This window comes from Camelus bactrianus, chromosome 4 (assembly GCF_048773025.1).
Source record: "Camelus bactrianus isolate YW-2024 breed Bactrian camel chromosome 4, ASM4877302v1, whole genome shotgun sequence".
Classification (NCBI taxonomy): Eukaryota; Metazoa; Chordata; class Mammalia; order Artiodactyla; family Camelidae; genus Camelus; species Camelus bactrianus.
Window position 1 is genome coordinate 48442396 of NC_133542.1, and position 21092 is coordinate 48463487.

Below are 21092 nucleotides of genomic sequence, written 5' to 3' on the forward strand. Positions count from 1 at the left end.
TCTGGGCAGAGAATGGCAGTCAGGTGCTTATAAGCCCCCACAGTTGTGTATTTGGACATATAAGCAATGTGATTAAAAAGGGGACCTGGGGACTCAGGTTTGGAGAGGAGAGTCAGACCCTGATTTGCCATCTCCCATTTTGTGATCTCACTTCAATTACCCCATACTATATTGCTGTTTCAAACTATATTAATTCACATTAATTATATCATCCCCCTTTGAACTTGGAACTGGGAAAAATTATTTTATTTTGATGAGCAGAGGGCTAAAATGGCAGTAGGTGAGACAAATCAATTCAAGGGAATCTAGAGTCCCAAAATCAGAACCCACCAATCTGGAGATAAGAAAGTCGTATCTTCAGACACCGATGGAAACTTCCAAAATGCAGAGAAATCCGGGCTCCCCAGGCTGCAAGAAACCAGATCTCATGTAGTCGAATCCATCTGCTGATGCTGGAAACCCCTCAGCAACATGCCTGTCTGACTTTTGTTGGATACCTCAGGGATGGGGAGCTCACTCTTTATAAGGCAATGTATTTTCCACCTTTGAAAAACAAAGTTATTTATCTCTAGAATAGTAAGGCAGCTTTATTTTTTATTATCATGGGTGTTGTTAATTTGATAAGCAGTCTTCTTCAAAAGCTCTTATTTACCCAATTTCTTGTAACACTCTTGGCTCTAATTTTGCCCCACAGAGCTGCAGAGGGGGAAAAAATCTAATTTAGCTTTTTAAATGGAGTCTTGCAAATAATTGACATAATCTATCATGGCTCCCCTAGCCCCCAACCTCTCTTCTCCACAATTTATCTCAGTTGAATACTCTTGAAAGCTTCAACTATTGAAAATTCCTGTGACAAGGTTCCAATGTCAGGCTCATCCATGTTGTAGCATGAATCAGTGGTTCATTCCTTTTTATTACCAAGTAATATTTCACTGGGTAGCTATTATTCTATTTTATCCATTGATCAGTTGATGGACATTCAGGTGGTTTCCACTTTTTGGCTATTATAAATAATATTATTATGAATATTTGTGCACAAATTTTTGTGTGGACACTTTATTTCTCTTGGGAATGTATCTAGGAGTGGAATTGCTGGGTCACATGGTAATGCTATGTTTAGCCTTTTGAAGAACTGCCAGGCTGTGTCTCAAAGCGGCTGTACCATTTTATATCCCATCAGCACTGTATGAGGGTTCCATCTCTCCATACCCTTGTTTTTATGTCCTTCAGATTCTAGACATCCTAGTGAGTATTTGGTGGGATCTCACTGTGGCTTTGATTTGCATTTTCCTGATGGTTAATGATGTTGAGCATCTTTTCATGTGCTTATTGGTCAGAATATTATCCTTTGACACATGTCTGGATCAATCTGGTTGGCCTCGGGTTGGCAGTATCACATGGTTGAGACTAGGTTGATGGGGGGAGCGGTTCTGGTGTACTGGGGTTGTTTTTAGAGATGCTAGTGAGCTAAGCAGGCAACCAGGAGAGCAGTCAGACTGTGTTGGTGATGAATATCTGAGAGTCACCACCAAGGACACAGACCTTGAAACCCTGTGAATGGATGCTATTCCCAAGGACAATATGAAGAAGAAAATGAAAGTTCTTAAAGCTTTGGAGACCCTTGGAAGTTAAGAGTGAGAGGAGGAAGGAGAGACATCATAGACCTATTGTCTTAACTGGGGTGTGGGGTGAGGAGGAGATAAGGCTGGTGACAGATACAGACTATCGAGATGAGGCATGAGGACAGGGAAGGTCCCCCCAGGCCACAGGCAGTGGAAGCAGGCCAGGGAGCAAGGGCTCAGAAATGAGACTCCTTTCTCCTTAAGTGTCTGGGAAGGGAAAGAACCTGGGCAGGCAGTTCTGGGCGGTTAAGGGGTCTCCCACGCCTCGTCTCATGCGGTCCTCACTACTGCCCTCTGGTGGTGGTTGTCCCCATTTGGTGGGAAATTGAGAAGTTATTTAGCAGGAAGGGACACAGCTGGGAGTGAAACCCAGGCCTGACTTATTCCAAACCCTGTGCTTTTTTCAGGACATTCCACTGTTTCAGCATCCTGTCGGGGCCCAGCATGGGAAGAGATTATTATCATTGGAAGGAATTTGGGGTGGGGGGGTCCCAGCTTCAGTGTCCTCTCTTTAGAAAGACTCTTCCTGAGCACCCGTCTAAAGAAGGTCCCCTTGTTTGTCACACACAGCACTCAGTTTGTTTTCTTACTTGCCATTATTATAATTCATGATTTTATATCAATATGTGAATATAGTTTATAAACTACACTTACTGTAAAATGGAGTTTACAGGGAAAGGACCATGTTCTTCATTCCCCATTCTATTCCTGGTGCCTGGCATGGTGCCTGGCATGTAGCAGACACTCAGGAATTATTTGTTAGATGGGTGAGTGAGGTAGCATTTGGAAAATGGAGGCAGGTAAGGTGTGTTCAACTTTCTAAAAAAAAATTTTTTTTTGGACCTCATCACAGGTCAGAAGCCTTCCACAGAGACAGTACGAGTTGCCTTTCACCTCCCACACCAGCCCAAGGTGTGATGGTGGGCTTGTTTTCCCACGGACAGTATAAAAATGATGTTCATGTTACAGGGATGAGGAAGCAGGAAGTGGGTGTGGGTCAGGCTGTGACCAGGACGGGTGCCTATAAATGGAACAACTGAGCACCTTGGAAGAAGCGGATTCTTTGGCCACTTGACACCAGGGCAGGTCCTCGGCAGCTGGGACTGGGCAGCTTGGGTAGATGAATACTTCATTTCTTCTTCAGAGGAACTTTTCCAGAAAGCTGACTTCAGGGACAGTCATGTTCACTCAGGAGGCTAAATGTGGCCTGAGGGATAAACATGTGAAGTCAGTTATTCCTCAGTCTTCGCCGTCATCTTTCCTTTTCTGACCATTCAGAAAATATTTATTGGCACCTAGTAAGTGTTTAGAAGTCCTGTGCTTGGTGCTGGGGACATAGTAGGAAACAGTTCAGGCCCTGCTCTCAAGGAGCTCTTGGCCCTGTAGGACACAGTTACAATACAGAGGCCTGGTCTGTCTTGTTCACCACGGGCTTTGTGAGAGAAAGTGACTTCTACACTGAAGAGCCTGCAGAAGGCAGGGCTCAGTATGGTGGCTGGAGAGGAGCAGGGACTGTGCAGGCTCGGGAAACAGCCTGTGCCAAGGCCTAGAGGATGGAGAACATGATCCTTTAGGGGAACTCAAAATAGTTCAGCGTAACTAGATCACAGAGTGGCAAAAAGTTAAACAGGAGTCCTAAATTGGAGAAGGCTTTGCAGGAATCAAATTTAGAAGGGGTTTAGCATAGTCAGACTGACCACTGGGGTCCCCAGCCCCAGGGTCTCAGTTCTGGGAACTGGGTCCAATCCTCTACCTTGATCTGCATGACCCAGCACTCTGGGTACCCTAGTTTCTCCAAAACTAAGTTCTTCCTTGCACTCTCCTGCCAGTAGTGGAAAAAAGTCCATCATTGGTTTTAATTTGTTTTTAAAGACCTTCCCACATGTCCTCATCCATCTGGACAGATTGAACACTGTTTCATTATCCAAGCAGAAAAAGCAACAGAAAGCACTGGAAACTGGCTTTAAAAACAGGAATAAGAGTGGAATAAGGATTGTGTCCTTTCCTCCTTACTATAGTAAGGCAAGCCACTACTATATTTTATTGAAAGTCCTTATTTAACCACGAATAACATCAGCCTAACTTGCTTTGGTGGGATGATCTATTTTTAAACATGATTTCTCCTTTTTTTTTCTTTAAGTGTGGTTTCCACTCATTTCCAAATTATGCAAAGCTATAATGGTTTTCTTTAGCCCAAGGTGACTGAGTTACTTTAATTTTCTTTAGAATCAGGATCCGTTGCTCAGCCTCACCCAGGTGTGAAAGGCCATTTAAACTTGAGAAACATAAAGCAGGTGGCATCTTGTCTAGCACACTCAGCATAATGCAGATGAATGAACCCCACTACAAACTCCTTTTCCCTTTGGCTGCTTCCTCCTGGCCTCCAAATACGCACTTCTTCAGAGCCCCTCAACTTTGGGACCCACCTTGCTCTAGCCCAGGGTCCATTTTCCCTCTCCTTTTAACAACTCAATTTTTCCAAGAAAAGCTCGATTTTTGCTTCCTGTTACCTCATCTTCCCTCGACCACAAAATCGGCTTCTCCAGTGGCTCCCCCCTGCCCCACACGCCCCCCAAGTTCTTGCTCCTCATTCTCCTGCACTGCTCTGGGCCTTTGACTTTGTGGGTCTCTCCTCTTTGGGACACACCCTGGTTCTCTGTCCTTCCAGGGCAGCTCACTCCTCCACACTGCTTATTCCTCTGCAGACCCTCTCCTTTGGGAGTCTAACCTATCCTCAGTCTTTTCCTTACTCAGAATGGCTCCCAGATTTCTCTCCCCAGCCTAGACCTCTACTCTGAGCTTCAGACCTGCCTTCCTCCTGCCTGGTGGGCAGTTTCACCTGCATATTTATACCTTCGGATCCTAAACCTACTCTTCTCCCCTTCCATCCAGGAGTGCCTCCTCTTCTCCTTTCTGTTATTATTGTTACTTAGCTCATTAGTTATGCTAAGTCAAGCTGGGAATCAAGAGTTTTTTTCCTTCAAACTGGTTCTTATTTCTCAACTGCGCCTGCAACCCAGTATAATTAATGTATTGCAAGAGCCCTAGGCTGAGAGGCAGTCTAGGGTCCTAGTCCCAGCTCCGCTTCGGCTTTCTGGTTGGCTTTGGATAAGGCAGTGGAACTTTCTGAACTTGTTTCCTCTTATATAATAGGACCGGCGTTGAAAGCTTACTACAGGCCAAGTACTGTGGTCAGGGTGTTCTATACATCATCTCATGAACCTTAGGAGATGGGCTCTATATAATTTCCCCATTTCAGAGAAAAAGGAAATTTTTTCTTAGAAAGACTAAGGTATTCATGACCAAGAGCTGGTTAGCGGCAGGGACTGGGCTGGAACCAGCTCTGTAATGCTAACTCCAGAATCCGTTTTTTCCATTACACCGTCGGGCGCACTCTCCCCACTCCCAAAGCCGCCACCATACTCCTTCGGGGAATGTGGGGACCCCGCGACCGCCAGGGGTCAGGCGTCCAGGATATGAGCTACACACTCAGCTCCCGAGAAGGGCGCTGGGATTCCTCTTCCCGCCTCACCTCTCGCCTGGAGTGTGGCCCCGCCCCCTGACCCGATTGGCTGTCGGGAGCGAGGCGGCGCCCGGGGATTGGCAGCGCGGCAGCCACGGCTGACGTGGCAGGGCCGGCGTGTGCGTCTAGCTGGGCTGCCGACAGAACTGACCCGAAGCAACGGCTGCGGGGCCGTGGAGGGTGTTGCTGCGCCGGAGCGCGAGGCGCTGCCATGCCGCTGGAGCTGGAGCTGTGTCCCGGGCGCTGGGTGGGCGGGCAGCACCCATGCTTCATCATTGCGGAGATCGGCCAGAACCACCAGGGCGACCTCGACGTGGCCAAGCGCATGATCCGCACCGCCAAGGTGAAGGGAGAGTCTAGAGGACCCGGGCGCCGGGCGGGGCCTGGGAAGACCAGCCAGGGGAGGGGCGGGGCTGCGGAGGCCGGGACCGTCCGCTTCTCCGTGCCCTGCATCCGGCCTGGCGTCCAGCTCGCCAGGTCCTTTTCCAAATATTTGGAATTCGCTTCTTCATCCTCCGCCACCCTCCTGATTTGTTTGCATTACTACAGCTGCGCCCTAACCCGACTTCTTTCGTCCTCTTCTGGTAGCAGAATGATCTTTTTTTTTTTTTTTAATTGAAGCATAGTAGGTTTACAGTGTTGTGTCTGGTGCACAGCATAATGTTTCAGTCATGCATATTATGTATGTATTCCTTTTCATATTCTTTTTCGTTATAGGTTACTACAAGATATTGAATGTAGTTCCCTGTGCTATACAGTAGAAACTTGCTGTTTATCTATTTTCTATATAGTAGTTAGTATCTGCAAATCTCAAACTCCTAATTTATCCCTTCCCACCCCGTTTCCCCTTGGTAACCATGTTTGTTTTCTATGTCTAGGACTATGTTTCTGTTTCGTTTGTATCATATTTTAGATTCCACATAAATGATATCATATGGCATTTGTCTTTCTCTTTCTGACTTACTTTACTTATTAGTATGACAATCTCCAGGTCCATCCCTGTTGCTGCAGATGGCATTATTTTATTCTTTTAGAATTATCTTTCTAAAACAGATTTGATCAGGTCATACCCCGGCTTGACACCTTCAAGTAGCTTCTACTGCCAGCAGGTAGAGTTGAAACCCTTTAACAGAGCCTTCAAGACCTTAATGACCTGGCCTCTTCCTGCCCATTATTTTTCCTCTCTGACATCTTCCAGTGACAGTGAATTACTTCCAGTAAGTTCCTGAAAGTTGCTGTGGTCTCTCTCATCTGCCATTCCTTGTACTTACCTCATAGAGGTGTGAGGATCAAATGAGATAACTTGTGTAAAGCTCTTAGCACAGTGCTTGGCACAGAGGACTCAGTAAATGTAGCTGTTAGTGATATGACGTTAATGAACGTTCATTTTCTCTCTTCTCTTGGTTGCTTTCTCCAACCCCTTCCTGCAAAGCTGGGCTCCAATAATTGTTCCCATCCAGTTGCATTGTCACATCTGTTTGAACTTCTCTTTCTGTTAGACTGTGAGCTCCCTGAAGGGGGTGCCTATCATGTTCTTCATTGTGACTCCAGCCCCCAGCATAAGATCTGCACTGTGATTCCTTGGCTTAGAGGTAGCTCGCTCCATCTTTTTCCTTTACTTTCCCTTCAGTCAGTGCTGTTCACCCAGTCATTCATGACTAGGTTTTTCCTTACTCTTTCAAAATTAACTTTCCTTTTATGGAAGCCTACTGAATCATAAAGATACTTTTTTTTTTTTAACATAAAGAAACTTTTATTTTTTATTATTATTTATTTTTCATTGAAGTATAGTTGTTTTACAATAATATATAAGTTTCAGGTATACCACATAGTGATTCAGTATTTTTATAAGTTATACTCCATTTAAAGTTATTATGAAATAATGGCTATATTTCCCTGTGCCATACAATATATCCTTGTTGCTTATCTTATGCATCGTAGTTTTTATCTCTTAATCCTCTACTCCTACATTGCCCCTTCCTACTTCCCTCTCCCCAGAGGTAACCACTAGTTTGTTCTCTGTATCTGTGAGTCTGTTTGCAGCCTAAGTGTCCATCAACAGATGAAAGGATAAAGAAGATTGGTGTATATATACACAATGGAATATTACTCAGCCATAAAAAAGAATGGAATTCTGCCATTTGCCACAACGTGGATGGATCTAGAGGATATTATGTTTAGTGAAATAAGTCAGAGAAAGACAAATACTCTATGTTATCACTTATATATGGAATCTAAAAAATAAGAAGTACTATTAATGAGGAACAATTGCTAACTTTTTTTTGAGTGCTTACTAAGTGCTTTAAATGCACCATCTCACTTAATTCCTGCAACAGCCCAATGGAGAAGATACTGCTGGTTTCATTTTAAAGTCTCAGAGAAGGTAAGTGACTTGCCCAAGGGCACACAGCCAGTAATTCATTGATTTCAGAGCTTTGCTCCTAGCTATAGGCTCCAGCCTTTGTACTGTAACATTGTTTGTAGGGGGAAATTCCTGCTCTTAATTTAGGGAACAACTTTTTTTTTAGAGGTGTGACCTCTGAATCGTGAAGTTACAAAAGTTCCTAGAGATATTGAAGACATAGAAACAAAGTTATAGTTGTTTTTTTTTTCTTTCTGTGGAGGATAGTTCTCCCGGAAGGAGAATGAAGAGGTTGAGGCTGTGTTACAGTGGAAAGAGCCCTGGACTAGAGTCATGGCATCATTTACTAGCTGATATAGTCTTGAGCTTTTCCTCTCTAGGCTTCAATTTCACTCGTTTTACAGTATGTATGTATTTCTGTTTTTAAATTTAAAGCAATGGAATCTTTTGAAATCCTTATATTTTAGGATTTTTTTTTTTTTTTTTTGCCAAATGGAATCACATTTCCAAGTTTATTTACTCAGAGTGTGTTATGTACAAGCTAGCTTGTTCATACACCAAATCTGCTTAAGTATTAAAAACTGAGTTCTGTTAAAAAAAATTTGAGTTCTGTTAACTTGAAACCCAAAAATGCATGTGAGAGCTTTGAGCTGAGTTTATTCAGTGTCTTACTGAGGCCTGTAGCCTGGGAGACAGCCTCTCAGACAGCTCTGAGAAGCTGTTCTGAAGAGATAAGCAGGGAGGTCAGTATATATGTGATTTTGGTGAAGGGTTCACATATCAGTAGAAGGTTGCTGCTAGTCAGGAGGAACACATGTCTTAGTTAATGATTTTAGGACTTAGTTCTATGTGTGGGAAAATGCAAGAATCTGGGGTCATTGGAATTCTTCCTGGGATATGCATCTTAACTACCAGCCTGTTTACCCAAAGCACAGAAAGCCTCATAGTCCTGTTTTTTCCATCCTGAATTCGCCTCAGGGTGCGCTGTCTGTCTGTGGAGACCTGTCGTCTGTGGAGACCGTGGTGGGTTGTGCTTAACCCTTTGTGTAACTGGATGATGAGCAACATTCTTTGTTCTTTTCTTGTTCACACAGTATTTTAATAAAATAAAAATTTTATTATAACAAAATATTATAATATGACATATATGGAATATAAATGTATTATAATTAGAGATTTGCTGATTGGATATACTTTTAACTTTCAATTTTTGATGCAAAGGGAGTATCATACCTTGTCTGGTTCTGGGCTTCTGCAGCTTGCTTTCTGCCAGGAGAGACTCAATAAAACCTTGAACAAAGAAACCATCAGCATTTTTAATAGTAAAACAGGGACAGTGGTTGAGTTTTCTGAACCTAATGCTACAGAGTTGACCATAGCATTAAGCAGATAAATCACTCATATTTAGGGAAGAAGCTGAGAATGGGAAAGGAGGAACCTGCTGTCCTGCCATCCGTCCTCCCATACAACTGCTGTCAGGTGGAATGTGGTAGAACTTTATCTGATTTCTTATCATTAAGTTTCTGCTTTTACTTGACTTCACTTTACTACTTCCTGTAAAGGGAAGGTTTGCCTAGGTGTAGATAAGCTTTTTCACTGCTTGAGGGTAAGTCTACTTTTTGAGATAGAGGTGAGACCACAGGGAGGGAAGCAGCACTCTGGGAAGCCCTCTGGCCACTCTGCCAGACTCACCGTGCAGCTTTGGTCAGGTCACTCTAGGCCTTGGGATCTTCATCTAGACAATAAGGACTCTGCACAACATCACTTTCAGTTCTCATGTTCTTTGAGCTTCTTTCCAGCATCAAGTTCTGACCAGCACAGACATTTCTGGAGGAGAGGTTTTCAACAGCATGAGGACCTCTGTGTTTACAGAAATGTCAGTGAGCTGAGACTTTGGAGGGTTTTCTTTAATCCTTCTCTTGAGTGGCTTTTAAAAACAATTTTGAGAGATTGGAGGCTGGCTGGCAATAAAATTATAGCTTTCACAGACAACCCAGCTCTTGTATTATACCTTCTCTTCAGTAAGGCTGGGTCATTTCTAAGTTTTATTTGTCTGCTTTTTGCCCCAGGACCTCTTGTTCAAACAAGATGCCATGCAGAAAAGCCTAAGTGCAGAACAGATAAAAGCTGAGTTGTTCCTTTGCTTCCCACCCCCTTAAGGGGCTCCTCAGAACAGTTACAGGTCCTGGAGCCAGCCCCCAATGGCTGTTTGTGTAGCTGGAGACACAGAGCCCCGAGACAGGAAGGGATTTATCCAAGAGTTAGGGTCAAAGTTAAGCCAGATTCTGACTTTTTTTCCTAAATTCTAATCTGGTGCTCATTGTCCTGTGCTGAGTTACAGAACTTCTTCTTTAACTGTTTGATTCATTACTTTTAATATTATCGTACAAAACAAATCCTCCCCTCACCTTCTTTCTACATTTTAAGAGGGAAAAATAGAGGGGAACCCCCATCTCCAGCCTGTTCTTCCTTTGAGACTTCCTCGCTTCTCCTGTTTCTCGTTGTGGGGCGTTCTTAATGCCTCTGTCAATTGATGTAGTTTCTAAAGATAACAGTTTAATGTCAGTTGCCCCCAAACTTCTCTCCTCTCTGAGAATCCGTGGCCGGTCATTGAAAGGACCCCTGACGTATGTTGCAGGAGTGTGGGGCTGATTGTGCCAAGTTCCAGAAGAGTGAGCTGGAATACAAGTTTAATCGGAAAGCCTTGGAGAGGCCGTATACTTCGAAGCACTCCTGGGGGAAGACGTACGGGGAGCACAAACGCCACCTGGAATTCAGCCACGCCCAGTACAGGGAGCTGCAGAAGTATGCCGAGGAGGTTGGCATCTTCTTCACTGCCTCTGGCATGGATGAGGTGAGCCCTCTGCCGCTCTGTCATTCACCATTTTAGCTGGCCCAGGGGACAGCAAGTGGCCTGGTGGCTTTTGGCTTAGAGCCAGCTCCAGCCCTTGCTCACTTTAGACCTTTCTGTGCTTTCCGGACCTAGAGTTCCCCATAGCATTAAGTAGATAAACATCCACCTGGCTCAGTGAGATCTGGGGTGAAGAGAACGTAGTTGTCAGGGCAGGCTGTCTCTGGGAGCAGGGGGTAGCCACAGTAGAACACCAGAGTCCCTCCAGCCTGTGGGAGACCCCCCCACTACAAGGCCAGTTTTCTCCCAGTGGAAAGTGGCCTGGATTCTGAGTCAGGAAACCGCAGTTCTGACCAGAGTCCTCCCTTTGCTGCGTGGCCTTGGCTGTTTTGGGTTAGGTGGCGTTGCATCATCCAGAAGGGAGCGGCATGCAGGATGGCCTTGCTGACATCCTGGAAGAGTCCCACTGGTGCCAGGTCTCAGGTTCCATCTGCTCTGTGACCTGCCTCAAGATTCCTTCATGTGTTCTTTTTTTGAGTATAAAACAATTTTAATTATAAAAATAACATAATATCACAGAAAGTTCAGAAGACAGAAAAAAGGGGGGGAACTGACCCATAATCCCTATAGAGAGCTCTTTTCATGTATTTTCTCTTGAAGTTGTTTTATATGCATATTTTATTGCCTGGTTGTTATAATTGTGAGTATTTAGTTCCGTGCATGCTTTTCCCAGTTAACATTATATCACAGCTTTTACATATATCTTGATTTCTTCCCCCCAACTTTATTGAGTCATGTAATAATGGTTATGAAAATATCTTGTGCTGAAAGTTTTTAATGGCAGTGTAATATTTCTTTTGGGGGATTTATAATGTATGTAACTGTTTCTTTATGTTTGAACATGCAGGTTACTTTCAGTTTTTTTGTGCTTATAAATAATGATGAGATAAACATCTTTGTGTGTTTTGAGTTGTTTCCCTAGGATAACTCTGCAGACACGATCATTAGATGAAACCTAAGAACATTTTTATGGCTCTTAAAACACTTGGGATTCTTTAAAACAGCCAGAATATTTTAAGTGACCCTACTTCCTTCTCAGGCCTCTGACCTTTTGTGTTGCTGTTCCAACCCTATGAGTTGTCTGTAAATTGAGCCAAAAGAAACATAAGTCTAGCCTAAGCCAATGGTAGTTTTAAAAAAAGAGGAGAAGCAGAGAACCTTGGTGTCTGGGAAACTTGACAAGTGCAAATTCCTTCTTTAACTGACAGTATGACATTCTTGACATTCTTCAAACCTAGTTGTACATTTAATCATCTTAGTTTCCTACTTCTGAATTATGTTATAGTTTAGAAAGCATCTTCACCTACAGTAGTATATTTTATCCCTACTATGCCCCATTTTACAGATGAACAAATGGAGGCTCAGAGGGGCCAAGAAGTTTGTACAATGTCGCACAGCTGGGAATTGGATCTTGGGGGCAGTGTGCTCTCTGTGGTCCCTCAGCGGCCGCCTGGGCGTCAGTCCAGATGTGTCTGGCGTCCCAGAGCTCAGCAGAGCCTTAGGGCTTCCACCCTAGCTCTTCACCACCCTCGATGTTGGTGGCTGGAGAGTCTTTGGCCCCAAGAGCTGCCTCGGGGTGGAGGGGACAGACTTTTTAGGAAAGTCTCCCTAAAGTCATTGCTGGGTATTTTCGTAGTCGCAACTTGAGTAAGAACTCTTCAGGAAATTTTTCCTGTGCTCCTGCTTGGTTCAGGCTCCTCCTTCTGTCGTGTTCTCCCAGTGCACTTTACTTCTGCAATTGCTGTGAACCATGCTCCTTCCTGCCAGCCTGTTAGCCCCACAGTGTCCCCAGTGCCTGGTATGTCATAGGTGCTCGGAAGAGATTGGTTGAATGAATAAAGAACTGGATGAGCCAAATAAAAGGGAAGGTTAGTGGCTTTTATCAGCTCCTTAAAGGATCTGCAAATCAGTAAAGGTTAGGCAGGAAAGAACGTGGGCTTTCGGAGGATCCGAGAGACTTGGGTGTTGTTTCTGGTTTTGCTATTAACTAGCTAAGCGACTAAGAGTAAGAATCTTTAACATTTCATGAGTATTTATGTTTTGCCAAGTTCTGTGCTATAATCTCAAAATAAAAAGTTTAAAATCTAAAAAAAAAAATTCCTCAGTTTTTAAAAGATTTTAGCTCAGTAAATATGACTAGTAGAAGCTGCATAAACAGAAGCTCTGTGGCGTCCTCAGTGATCAGGGCTAAGCGGCTCACTGCCCTGAGTGTGGTGTGCAGCTTGCTCTCTAGTGTGGACCCTGGCTGGATGGGCTGGTGGCTGCGTGCATGGACTCTGGGGTCCCTTTTTATTTTTAAATTGATTTTTTTTTAAATTGAAGTATAGTCAGTTACAATGTGTCAGTTTCTGATACACAACATAATGTCCCAGTCATGCATGTATATACAGATACGGATGTCCCATTTGAGTTTGAATATGGTTTGTCTGTCATTCCTAGTGAGTCCAGGTGAGGGTTATTTACTTTCCTTGTGCTTCTGTGTCTTTAGCTGAACCCCTGTCATCTTGAGTCATTGTGAGGATTAAATGTGATCATTCGTGTGAAGCGAGGCACATAGCAGGCACCCAGCAACATTAGTCACAGTTTAGGCTGGGCTGAGGGTCAGGACATCCGGGTCCTTGCCCTGCTTTGCTCTAAATTCATCTCAGTGTGAGCTTGGTGAGTCCCTTCCCTGCTCTCGGCCCCCATTTCCTTTGGTGTGTGAACAAGCTGCTGTCCAAAGTATCTCCCAGCTCTGTTGTCCCAAGTCAACCTAGAACCAGAAACGGCATCACTAAAGGTGACTTAGACCTGGAATGAGGGCTTTTCTGTTCAGTCCGTGTTTTCAGGCACCTGAGCTCCCGGGCGTGGACTCTGAAGCAGAGGACACCTTACATCTGTGGGGCTGCTCAGGAAGTCACATCTTTAGGTCGTTCACTCCCAGGTGGCTTCGAGGTGGGAATTAGGAGCAGTTGGGAGAAGGAGAGGAGCCCGGGTGTTGGTAGCCGGGAGCTGCCTTTCGGCAGGTTCCCTTTTGGTTCCCAGGAAGCGCTTCTGTTTGGTGTGTAGAACGTGTGCTCTGCAGCCGTGCTCAGTTCAGGTGCCGATACTGACACTTCTTCTGTGGGCTTGGGCTCATCATGTAACCTCTTTGAGCCACAGATGCCCCATCTGCAAAAGTGAGGTGATCAAGATGCCCACTCACAGGCTGCAGGGAGGCTCCAGTGAGACAAGCCTGTGGGGCTCAAGATCTGCCTCCACTGAATGACAACTGTTCTGCTACTTAGGACCCTTTCTTTTCTCTGCTTCACACTCACTGGGCGAGGAGGCTCCTTTGTCCTAGGAATGCCGTTGGTTCCCAGCTGCTCTCCTGACTGACCTGGGTGCAGGTAGTGAGGGGAAATGCATTATTTTTTTTTAACACCTTTATTGTGGTATGGTCCTATACAGTAAACTACACATATTTCAAATGTACAATTTGATGAATTTTGATAGATGTATATACACCCATGAAACCACTACCACAATCAAGATAGCTAACATTTCCATCACTCCACAAGAGGTGCAGTTTTCAAATTCCCAATTTATCCCTTCCCACCCTTTTTACCCCCTGGTAACCATAAGTTTTTTCTCTATGTCTGTGAGTCTGTTTCTGTTTTGTAGATAAGTTCGTTTGTCTTTTTTCAGATTCCACATATAAGCAATATCATACAGCATTTTTCTTTTTCTTTCTGCCTTACTTCACTTAGAGTGACAATCTCCATGTCCATCCATATTGCTGCAAATGGTATTGCTTCATTCCTTTTTATGGCTGAGTAGTATTCCCTTGTGTATATAGACCACATCTTACTTATCTAGTCACCTATTGATGGGCCTTTGGGTTGTTACCATATCTTGGCTATTGAAAATAGTGCTGCTATGAACATTGGGATGCATGTATCTTTTGGATTATATTTTTCTCTGGGTATATGCCCAGGAGTGGGATTGCTGGATCATATGGTAAGGCTGTTTTTAGTTTTTTAAGGAACCTCCATACTATCCTCCATAGTGGCTACACTAATTTACATTCCCACCAACAGAGTTGGAGGATTCCTTTTTCTCTACAACCTCTCCAGCATTTATCATTTGTAGACTTTTTGATCTTGGCCATTCTGACTGCTGTGAGGTGATATCTCATCGTAGTTTTGATTTATATTTCTCTAACAATTTGTGATGCTGAGAACCTCTTCATGTGCTTCTTGGCCATCTGGATATCTTCTTTGGAGAGATGTCCATTTAGGTCTTCTGTCCATATTTTGATTGAGTTGCTTTTTTTTTTTTTAAATATATCAAGCTGTATGAGCTGTTCGTATATTTTAGAAATTAGTCCCTTGTTGGTTGCATCATATGCAAATATTTTCTCCCATTCTGTAGGTTGTCTTTTCATTTTGTTGATGGTATCCTTAGCTGTGCAAAAGCTTTTAAGTTTAATTAGCTCCCATTTATTTTTGCTTTTATTTCCATTACTCCAGGAGCTGGTTCAAAAAATATATTGCTGTGATTTATGTCCAAGAGTGTTCTGTTTTCTCCTAGGAGTTTTATAGTGTCTGGTCTTACATTTAAGTCTCTAATCCATTTTGAGTTTATTTTTGTATATGGTATTAGAAAATGTTCTAATTTCATTGGGAAATGCATTCTTATGAGCCTTTGCAAGAGTTAATTTCTTTTCCTGCCAGGCACCTTGGCTGAACCAGCAAGTCCTGTCTACCCGGCTGTTGGAGGCAGGTTGGTCCCTTGTTCTGTGTTTACCTGGCAAGTAGCTCTGAGTATTTATTTACCCACCTAACTTCCTCATGTACAGTAGGCATTTATTGAGTGCCGATTTTCTCCTCTCTGTGTGCTGAGGAAGGTTAAGGCATGGCGGAACTTCATTAAGACCAAGAAAACTGCCAGGGCACTTGGTCAAAAGCTACACAGAGGCACGTGGAACTCAGCTGAAATGAGCACAGTGCCTTTGGTCTAAATGGAGAATTCTGTTCAGAAAGCCAGTGGGAGCCATGAAGTAGCGGTGGCCCTGAGGGACCCATCCTAGCGGAGCTGCCCTTTCCTCCCTGCACCTGCCTCTACCACGTCCTTTCCTCTGCCACCCCTGCCTGCTCGTGCTGCATTCCGACGGGGCCAGCGGGCTCTATGTCCCCCTTATCGTTTCCTCACCCTGACTGGGCAGTCCTCCAGCACCCCTGTTCTTGCCAGCTTATCACCACAGATCCAGAGGGGAGTGGAAGCACCTCTTAGATCAGCGGACCCCCACATTTCTCATGGGACACAATGTGGAGAGGGGGTTCTGTGGGCACACATTGTTGATTATCATTAATTTATTAATTTAGAATCAAAGCCTCTCCCCCAAATAAACAAGGATTCTGAGTTGAATAAGTGTGGGAAGCACTGGGGTAAAATAGCTGGACAGGTGTATTTACTGGGACCCTCTGGGAGGGAGTCTGGCAGTGCGGTGTTTCACCCAAACCAGTTTGCTGGTGGGACCCTTTTCTGTGTGTTTAACCCAGTTAGATGCCTGGGGTTGGGGGGCGGTGGGTCATACTCAGCCAGGTTCCTTTCAGACAGATTCAGAAAGCCTTTCTGCTGTGGAGTGGGAAGGGGGAGAAGTTGTAAGACTGCCTGGCTGCATTGTACCCCTGGATGGAAGGGATCAAACAGCAGGGTGGGCAGGGCTAGAGGAAGCCAGGAGTCCACGGAGAGAAGGAGGCCACTGACGCTGACCCAGCCTGAGGGGGCCTGGGCATGGCGATATGGCCACAGGGTGGAAGGCTAGCCTTTTCCGGATTATGGCTGAAGTTGGCACCCTTTGCAGAGATTAACCCAAAATGGCAGTTTTCTAAATGGCCACTAGGTGGGGCTGGCTCCTCAGGAGGGCTGCAAAATGAGGTGCACAGTTCTCTTCCAGCACAAATTTTGTCCTTTTCCTCATTTGAAAATTGTAGAGCTCCATGCACATTTTACAACTAGCATAGGTAAGCATTTGCAAGTGTTTTTTCTGTACATGGCCCCCCACCTTGCTCCTGTTCGCTCTGCACCTCTCCTGAGTGGGCTCCTCCATCTCTGTGCTCTTGGGGACTTTTTCATCATGAGCCACGCTCTCACAAGTTGACCATTATATAGATGAAAACTTAGCATAGGGTTTCCCCTCTTAAAATGGAAAACACTCTCTTCATCTGCCAGATAGAGTAAGAAGGATGGGAACGTTAGGCTTTGTTCAATAAATATATTAAAACTGAATACTTTTCAGTTCCATCTTAGGGCTGGTTAACAGTAGAGAGAGTGACATAGAAAACTATGGAAAGGAAAGGAGAGATGAGGAAGAAGTAAAGCAGAGGGGAGGAGGCACAGTGTCTTAGCACACTTGGAGGTGAGTGGCGCTTGGGCCATCTCCAAGGTGTCTCTTGGACTGAGGGGCCATCTGCCTTTGAACTGTTCACTGGCTGGTTAGCCACTCTGAATGTCTCTCCCAAACAGCTCTAATACCTATGTTATTATAGTCTTAACACATGAGGACAGTGATTCTCTGAGTGTGGCCAGTGATTGGAGTAGCTCATCACCTGCTGGGAAGATGGACAGAAGCTCGGGCAGCAGTGGCTTGATTTAAAGAGCCTACTGGCAGAATGACCTTCTCAGACTGCTCCTAACCATCCCCAAGCCCTTTGGATTTTCATGCTGGTAGTCTCGCTCCTTGCTATTCAGGGTATGATTCTTGGAGCAGTAACAGTGGCATTCCCCGGGAACTTACAAGAAATGCAGACTCTCAGGTCCCACTGTAGACCAACAGAATCAGAATTTGCATTTCACTTGAGCAAAATCCCTGACAGGTTCCTGGGCCCATATTAGAGTGTGAGAAGCACTGACCTAGCTAACCAAGTCTTCCAAACTTACTTTTGAGACTCAGCCAGCATTTTAAGATAGATGAACTTAGATATTTGGAAACATTCCAAGACATTGATTCGCCCTGCTTCTGGTTTTCAACTTCAGTTTTTAAAAATAGCAATGAAAAGTAATTTGGGGGGTCTTGTCATTTGACAGCAAGTTGAGATTTTACTCTTAAATCCTGAGGTCCTTTGCCAATTTCCTGAGTGTTACTGATGAATCCCAGATAAGGATGGTGAAAGGCCCTAGAGAGGTAGCCTCAGACGATGTTGTGTCCAAAAAAGTGACTGAGGTTCATTTTTCCTGTGAGCAGCATGGTTTGAGGTCTGAAAGGGCTTGGGTTTGATGGGCCCTGCCAGCTGTGGATTAGTGTGTGTCAGAGCTGGGCCATCCAGTGCTCCATTTTTTTCTACTTTCGGCAAAGATTGAAATGGCTTCTTTTCCTGGCTCTTTGGTCCTGAAGAAAGGGTAAAACCTTTGAGGAACTTCCACTTTCTCACTGCCTGCTTTTCTGGGTCAAGATTAGGTCTTCTCGTTTGTTCCCTGGGCCCCTGGGGAAGGAAGGTCTGGCCAGGGGTCCCATTCACTTCAAGATTCTCATGGCCAGTGCGGGCCAGCATGCAACGTTTGTTGGACAGACGGATGGTTGGATATGAATGCAAGGGTGTTTGAATTTGAATGAAATGACTGATAACAAATCTGTGTCTGCTTTCAAGTTGTTGAGAGTCCCTCTTGCTGGGCAAGAGAAGGGATTTTTCTGTTTGTTTGTGGCTCCTCACCTGTCTTCAGGACAGTGATTTTGAACAATGGTGAAAAAGAGCTCCCCCTCTGATTTTTGTAGATGGCAGTTGAGTTTCTGCACGAACTGAATGTTCCATTTTTCAAAGTTGGATCTGGGGATACTAACAATTTCCCTTATCTGGAAAAGACGGCTAAAAAAGGTGAGTGTTTCATTTTTGTCATATAATCTGAGTCCAGACCCTCTTGTTCTTGCTCTGTTAATAAACAACCCACCAAAGGAGTCTCCTGAAGATAGGTTTTCCAGTCAGCATATTCTCCCACTTTTTCATTTGCTGACTTGAAAGGAAAGTAATTGAGGATAAGACAGTTTTTTAACAAAAATTTTTAAATTAAAATTTTTTTTAATTTCTAAGAATATCTATACTAAATTGAGGATATGACAGTCTATATAAAGCTTCTTAGAGGAAGGTCTGACTTTGAGAAATATTCTGTAGGTATATTACAATGTCTAACCTCTGTACGTCACAGTTTGTAAAGTGGCCTTACAACACGAGTGGTCTCACTTGATCCTCGTAACAACCCTGGGGCTGAAGCAGGTCGTATAACTGTGATGCTCTCTACTTACTTCACAGACGAGGCATCTGAGACCACACAACGTAGACGTGGCAGCTCTGGGCCTCACACTCTTGCATCTGGGGCAGTGTTCACCTTACCACACTGTGCAACCTCTTAATCCAATGAGATGTTCATTTTTCTCTGAAGAGTGTGGAGTTCCTCTTAATTTGGTTCACTTTGCAAAACGATGATGTTGCGGGGGTGAGGGGTCTGCATTTCCTATAGTTGAGGACAGGACCCCACCAAGCTCACCTCTGTTCCCCCAGCAAGGCTGGCACAGTGTTTGAGAGCTGTTTGTAGGGTTCAGTGGAACAATGAGACCAAGAGCAGGGGTGTGCTTAAGGGATAGTTAGAAGCCCTAAAAAGAAAGTGGTGGCAGTGTTGGTGTTGGGTCCCGCAGGCCGCCCCATGGTGATCTCCAGTGGGATGCAGTCGATGGACACCATGAAGCAAGTCTATCGGATTGTGAAGCCCCTCAACCCCAACTTCTGCTTCCTCCAGTGCACCAGTGCATACCCACTCCAGCCTGAGGACGTCAACCTGCGCGTCATCTCGGTGAGCACGAGGGAGGGCCGTTTGTCTGATCGGGCCATTTGCTGTGGGGCAGATGCTGCCCAGATCCTAAACAACCTTGCTTTGTAACTTAAACATCCTTTGACAATCCTGCTGTTACAGAATCTAATTAGAACCAGCTCTGAGGTTAAAGAAGCAGATACATTCTAAAGATCATAAATTAAATTTTCTTAAAGCCAATCTTAATTTTGCTCATTGTAAAACTTAAGGTGGCGTCTTCATAATTATCTATGTACATTTTCTTTACCAGTGTGTCTTCGCCATTAGTGGTTCCTCTTCTGTGAATGGCTGGCTTATATATCCTTTCTAAGTGAGTTGTGGGTAAAAAAAAAAAATTAACCTTTTTGGAAATGACACTGCTATCTTTTTAACTAAAGTTTCTGTCCCTCTCAGTTCAGTAGTCTTTTCTCCATTTCTAGCTCATCTCTAAATCATGTTATTTTTAAAACATGATTTTTTAAAAACTCAAACAGCCCTGAAATACATAACATAGCAAATGAACATCCTCTCTAATCCCATCCCACAGAGATTACCGTAATTAACAATTTAGTGTATGTGATGCCAGATAGTTTCCTCAGTTTTCTTCCTTTGTGAAGCACGGTCCCCCCTAAGGTGTGCGCATGGCCTCTCTCTGGAGAGCAGGGCACGGTCAGAGTTAAACTGCCAGCCCGCCCCTTGGGCCCAGCCCACCCGAATCACAGCAGGGTGAGTCCTCTGACCCAGCACCCTGCACTTCTTTGTCCATCTCACACCCGTAAGCCTGGTTTTCGAGGCCTTTGCCGCTCAGCCATCCTAATCTTTTATTAACTCCCATCTGGGTCTGTTTGCTATACGTAAGCTTCCTCGTCACCTCACTGACAAGACTCACTCGACTTAGAATGTCTTGTGTTGCATCCAGTGAATTACAGACAACCAGTTAATTATTTAGCATTTTCACCAAAGGACTGTCTTGGGATTGGGCTGTGTGCTTTACTGATGATGGTACTTGTGCATGTAGCACACTTGCTTTCAGCAGCTCAGGCTGCTTAAACGGGGCAGATGCTTTTTGGACGAGTTTAGGCATTTGGTTATAGTCCTGTTATTATTCCTGGTGGCTTGCACAGTGTGAAACGTCCTTCAGATGCATTCTTGATAACAGTAGCCATTACTTTTGAGCATTTACAGTGTGCTGAGTGCTTTCCACGTGTTCACGGCAGCTCCCACCAGGTACAGTTGTCCCAGGAAGGAGAGGCTCAGAGAGCCTCAGCGTCTTCCTGCAGCTGTGTGGATAGTGAGCAGCTAAACTTGGGCTCAAACCCTGATCTTCGTGACTCTGGATGTATGCGGAAAGCACCACAATATTCAACCTTCTTTCTTCTCTTTTTCTACTTTAAAGGAATATCAGAAGCTCTTTCCTGACATTCCCATAGGGTATTCTGGGCATGAAACAGGCATAGCGATATCTGTGGCCGCGGTGGCTCTGGGGGCCAAAGTCTTGGAGCGTCACATAACTTTGGACAAAACCTGGAAAGGGAGTGACCACTCGGCCTCGCTGGAGCCTGGAGAGCTGGCCGAGCTGGTGCGGTCCGTGCGCCTCGTGGAGAGGGCCCTTGGCTCCCCGAACAAGCAGCTGCTGCCCTGTGAGATGGCCTGCAATGAGAAGGTGGGTCCTCCTGATCCTGCCAGGCTCCACCGTGGGGAGGGGCCACAGTGGGCTTACCTGAGAGGTAGTTAGTACCAGCCCTACCTGAGCCCAGGCTAGGGCAGGGATGCAGGGATGTTGCTTTGAGCCTTTGAGTTCTTTTGGGTTCATTTTATAGTTTTCCATTAAGTCTCTGAAGCCTGTCACCCTGGTGCTCTAGACCCTGAGAG

General features: G+C 44.8%; 1 protein-coding gene and 1 long non-coding RNA gene across 3 annotated transcripts in view; one reads left to right on the forward strand and one right to left on the reverse strand.

The window, feature by feature from the left end:
- LOC123616275 (uncharacterized) lies at window positions 1-5292 on the reverse strand. The gene is made up of 3 exons (XR_012506440.1): window positions 5155-5292; window positions 2667-2829; window positions 1-408 (listed from the first exon to the last, which is right to left on the reverse strand). It is a non-coding gene; the product is annotated as an uncharacterized LOC123616275 (long non-coding RNA).
- NANS (N-acetylneuraminate synthase) overlaps window positions 5247-21092 on the forward strand; it is a 17747-nt gene continuing 1901 nt past the window's right edge. The window contains exons 1-6 of one of the 2 annotated variants that reach the window (XM_074361880.1): window positions 5260-5488; window positions 7482-7528; window positions 10146-10361; window positions 18154-18253; window positions 19069-19223; window positions 20617-20883. In XM_074361880.1, the coding sequence (XP_074217981.1) occupies window positions 5410-5488; window positions 7482-7528; window positions 10146-10361; window positions 18154-18253; window positions 19069-19223; window positions 20617-20883 (864 nt within the window). In that variant the 5' untranslated portion in view covers window positions 5260-5409. Of the gene's footprint in view, window positions 5489-7481; window positions 7529-10145; window positions 10362-18153; window positions 18254-19068; window positions 19224-20616; window positions 20884-21092 lie in introns of both variants that reach the window. The other variant, XM_010952922.3, reaches the window with a different exon arrangement.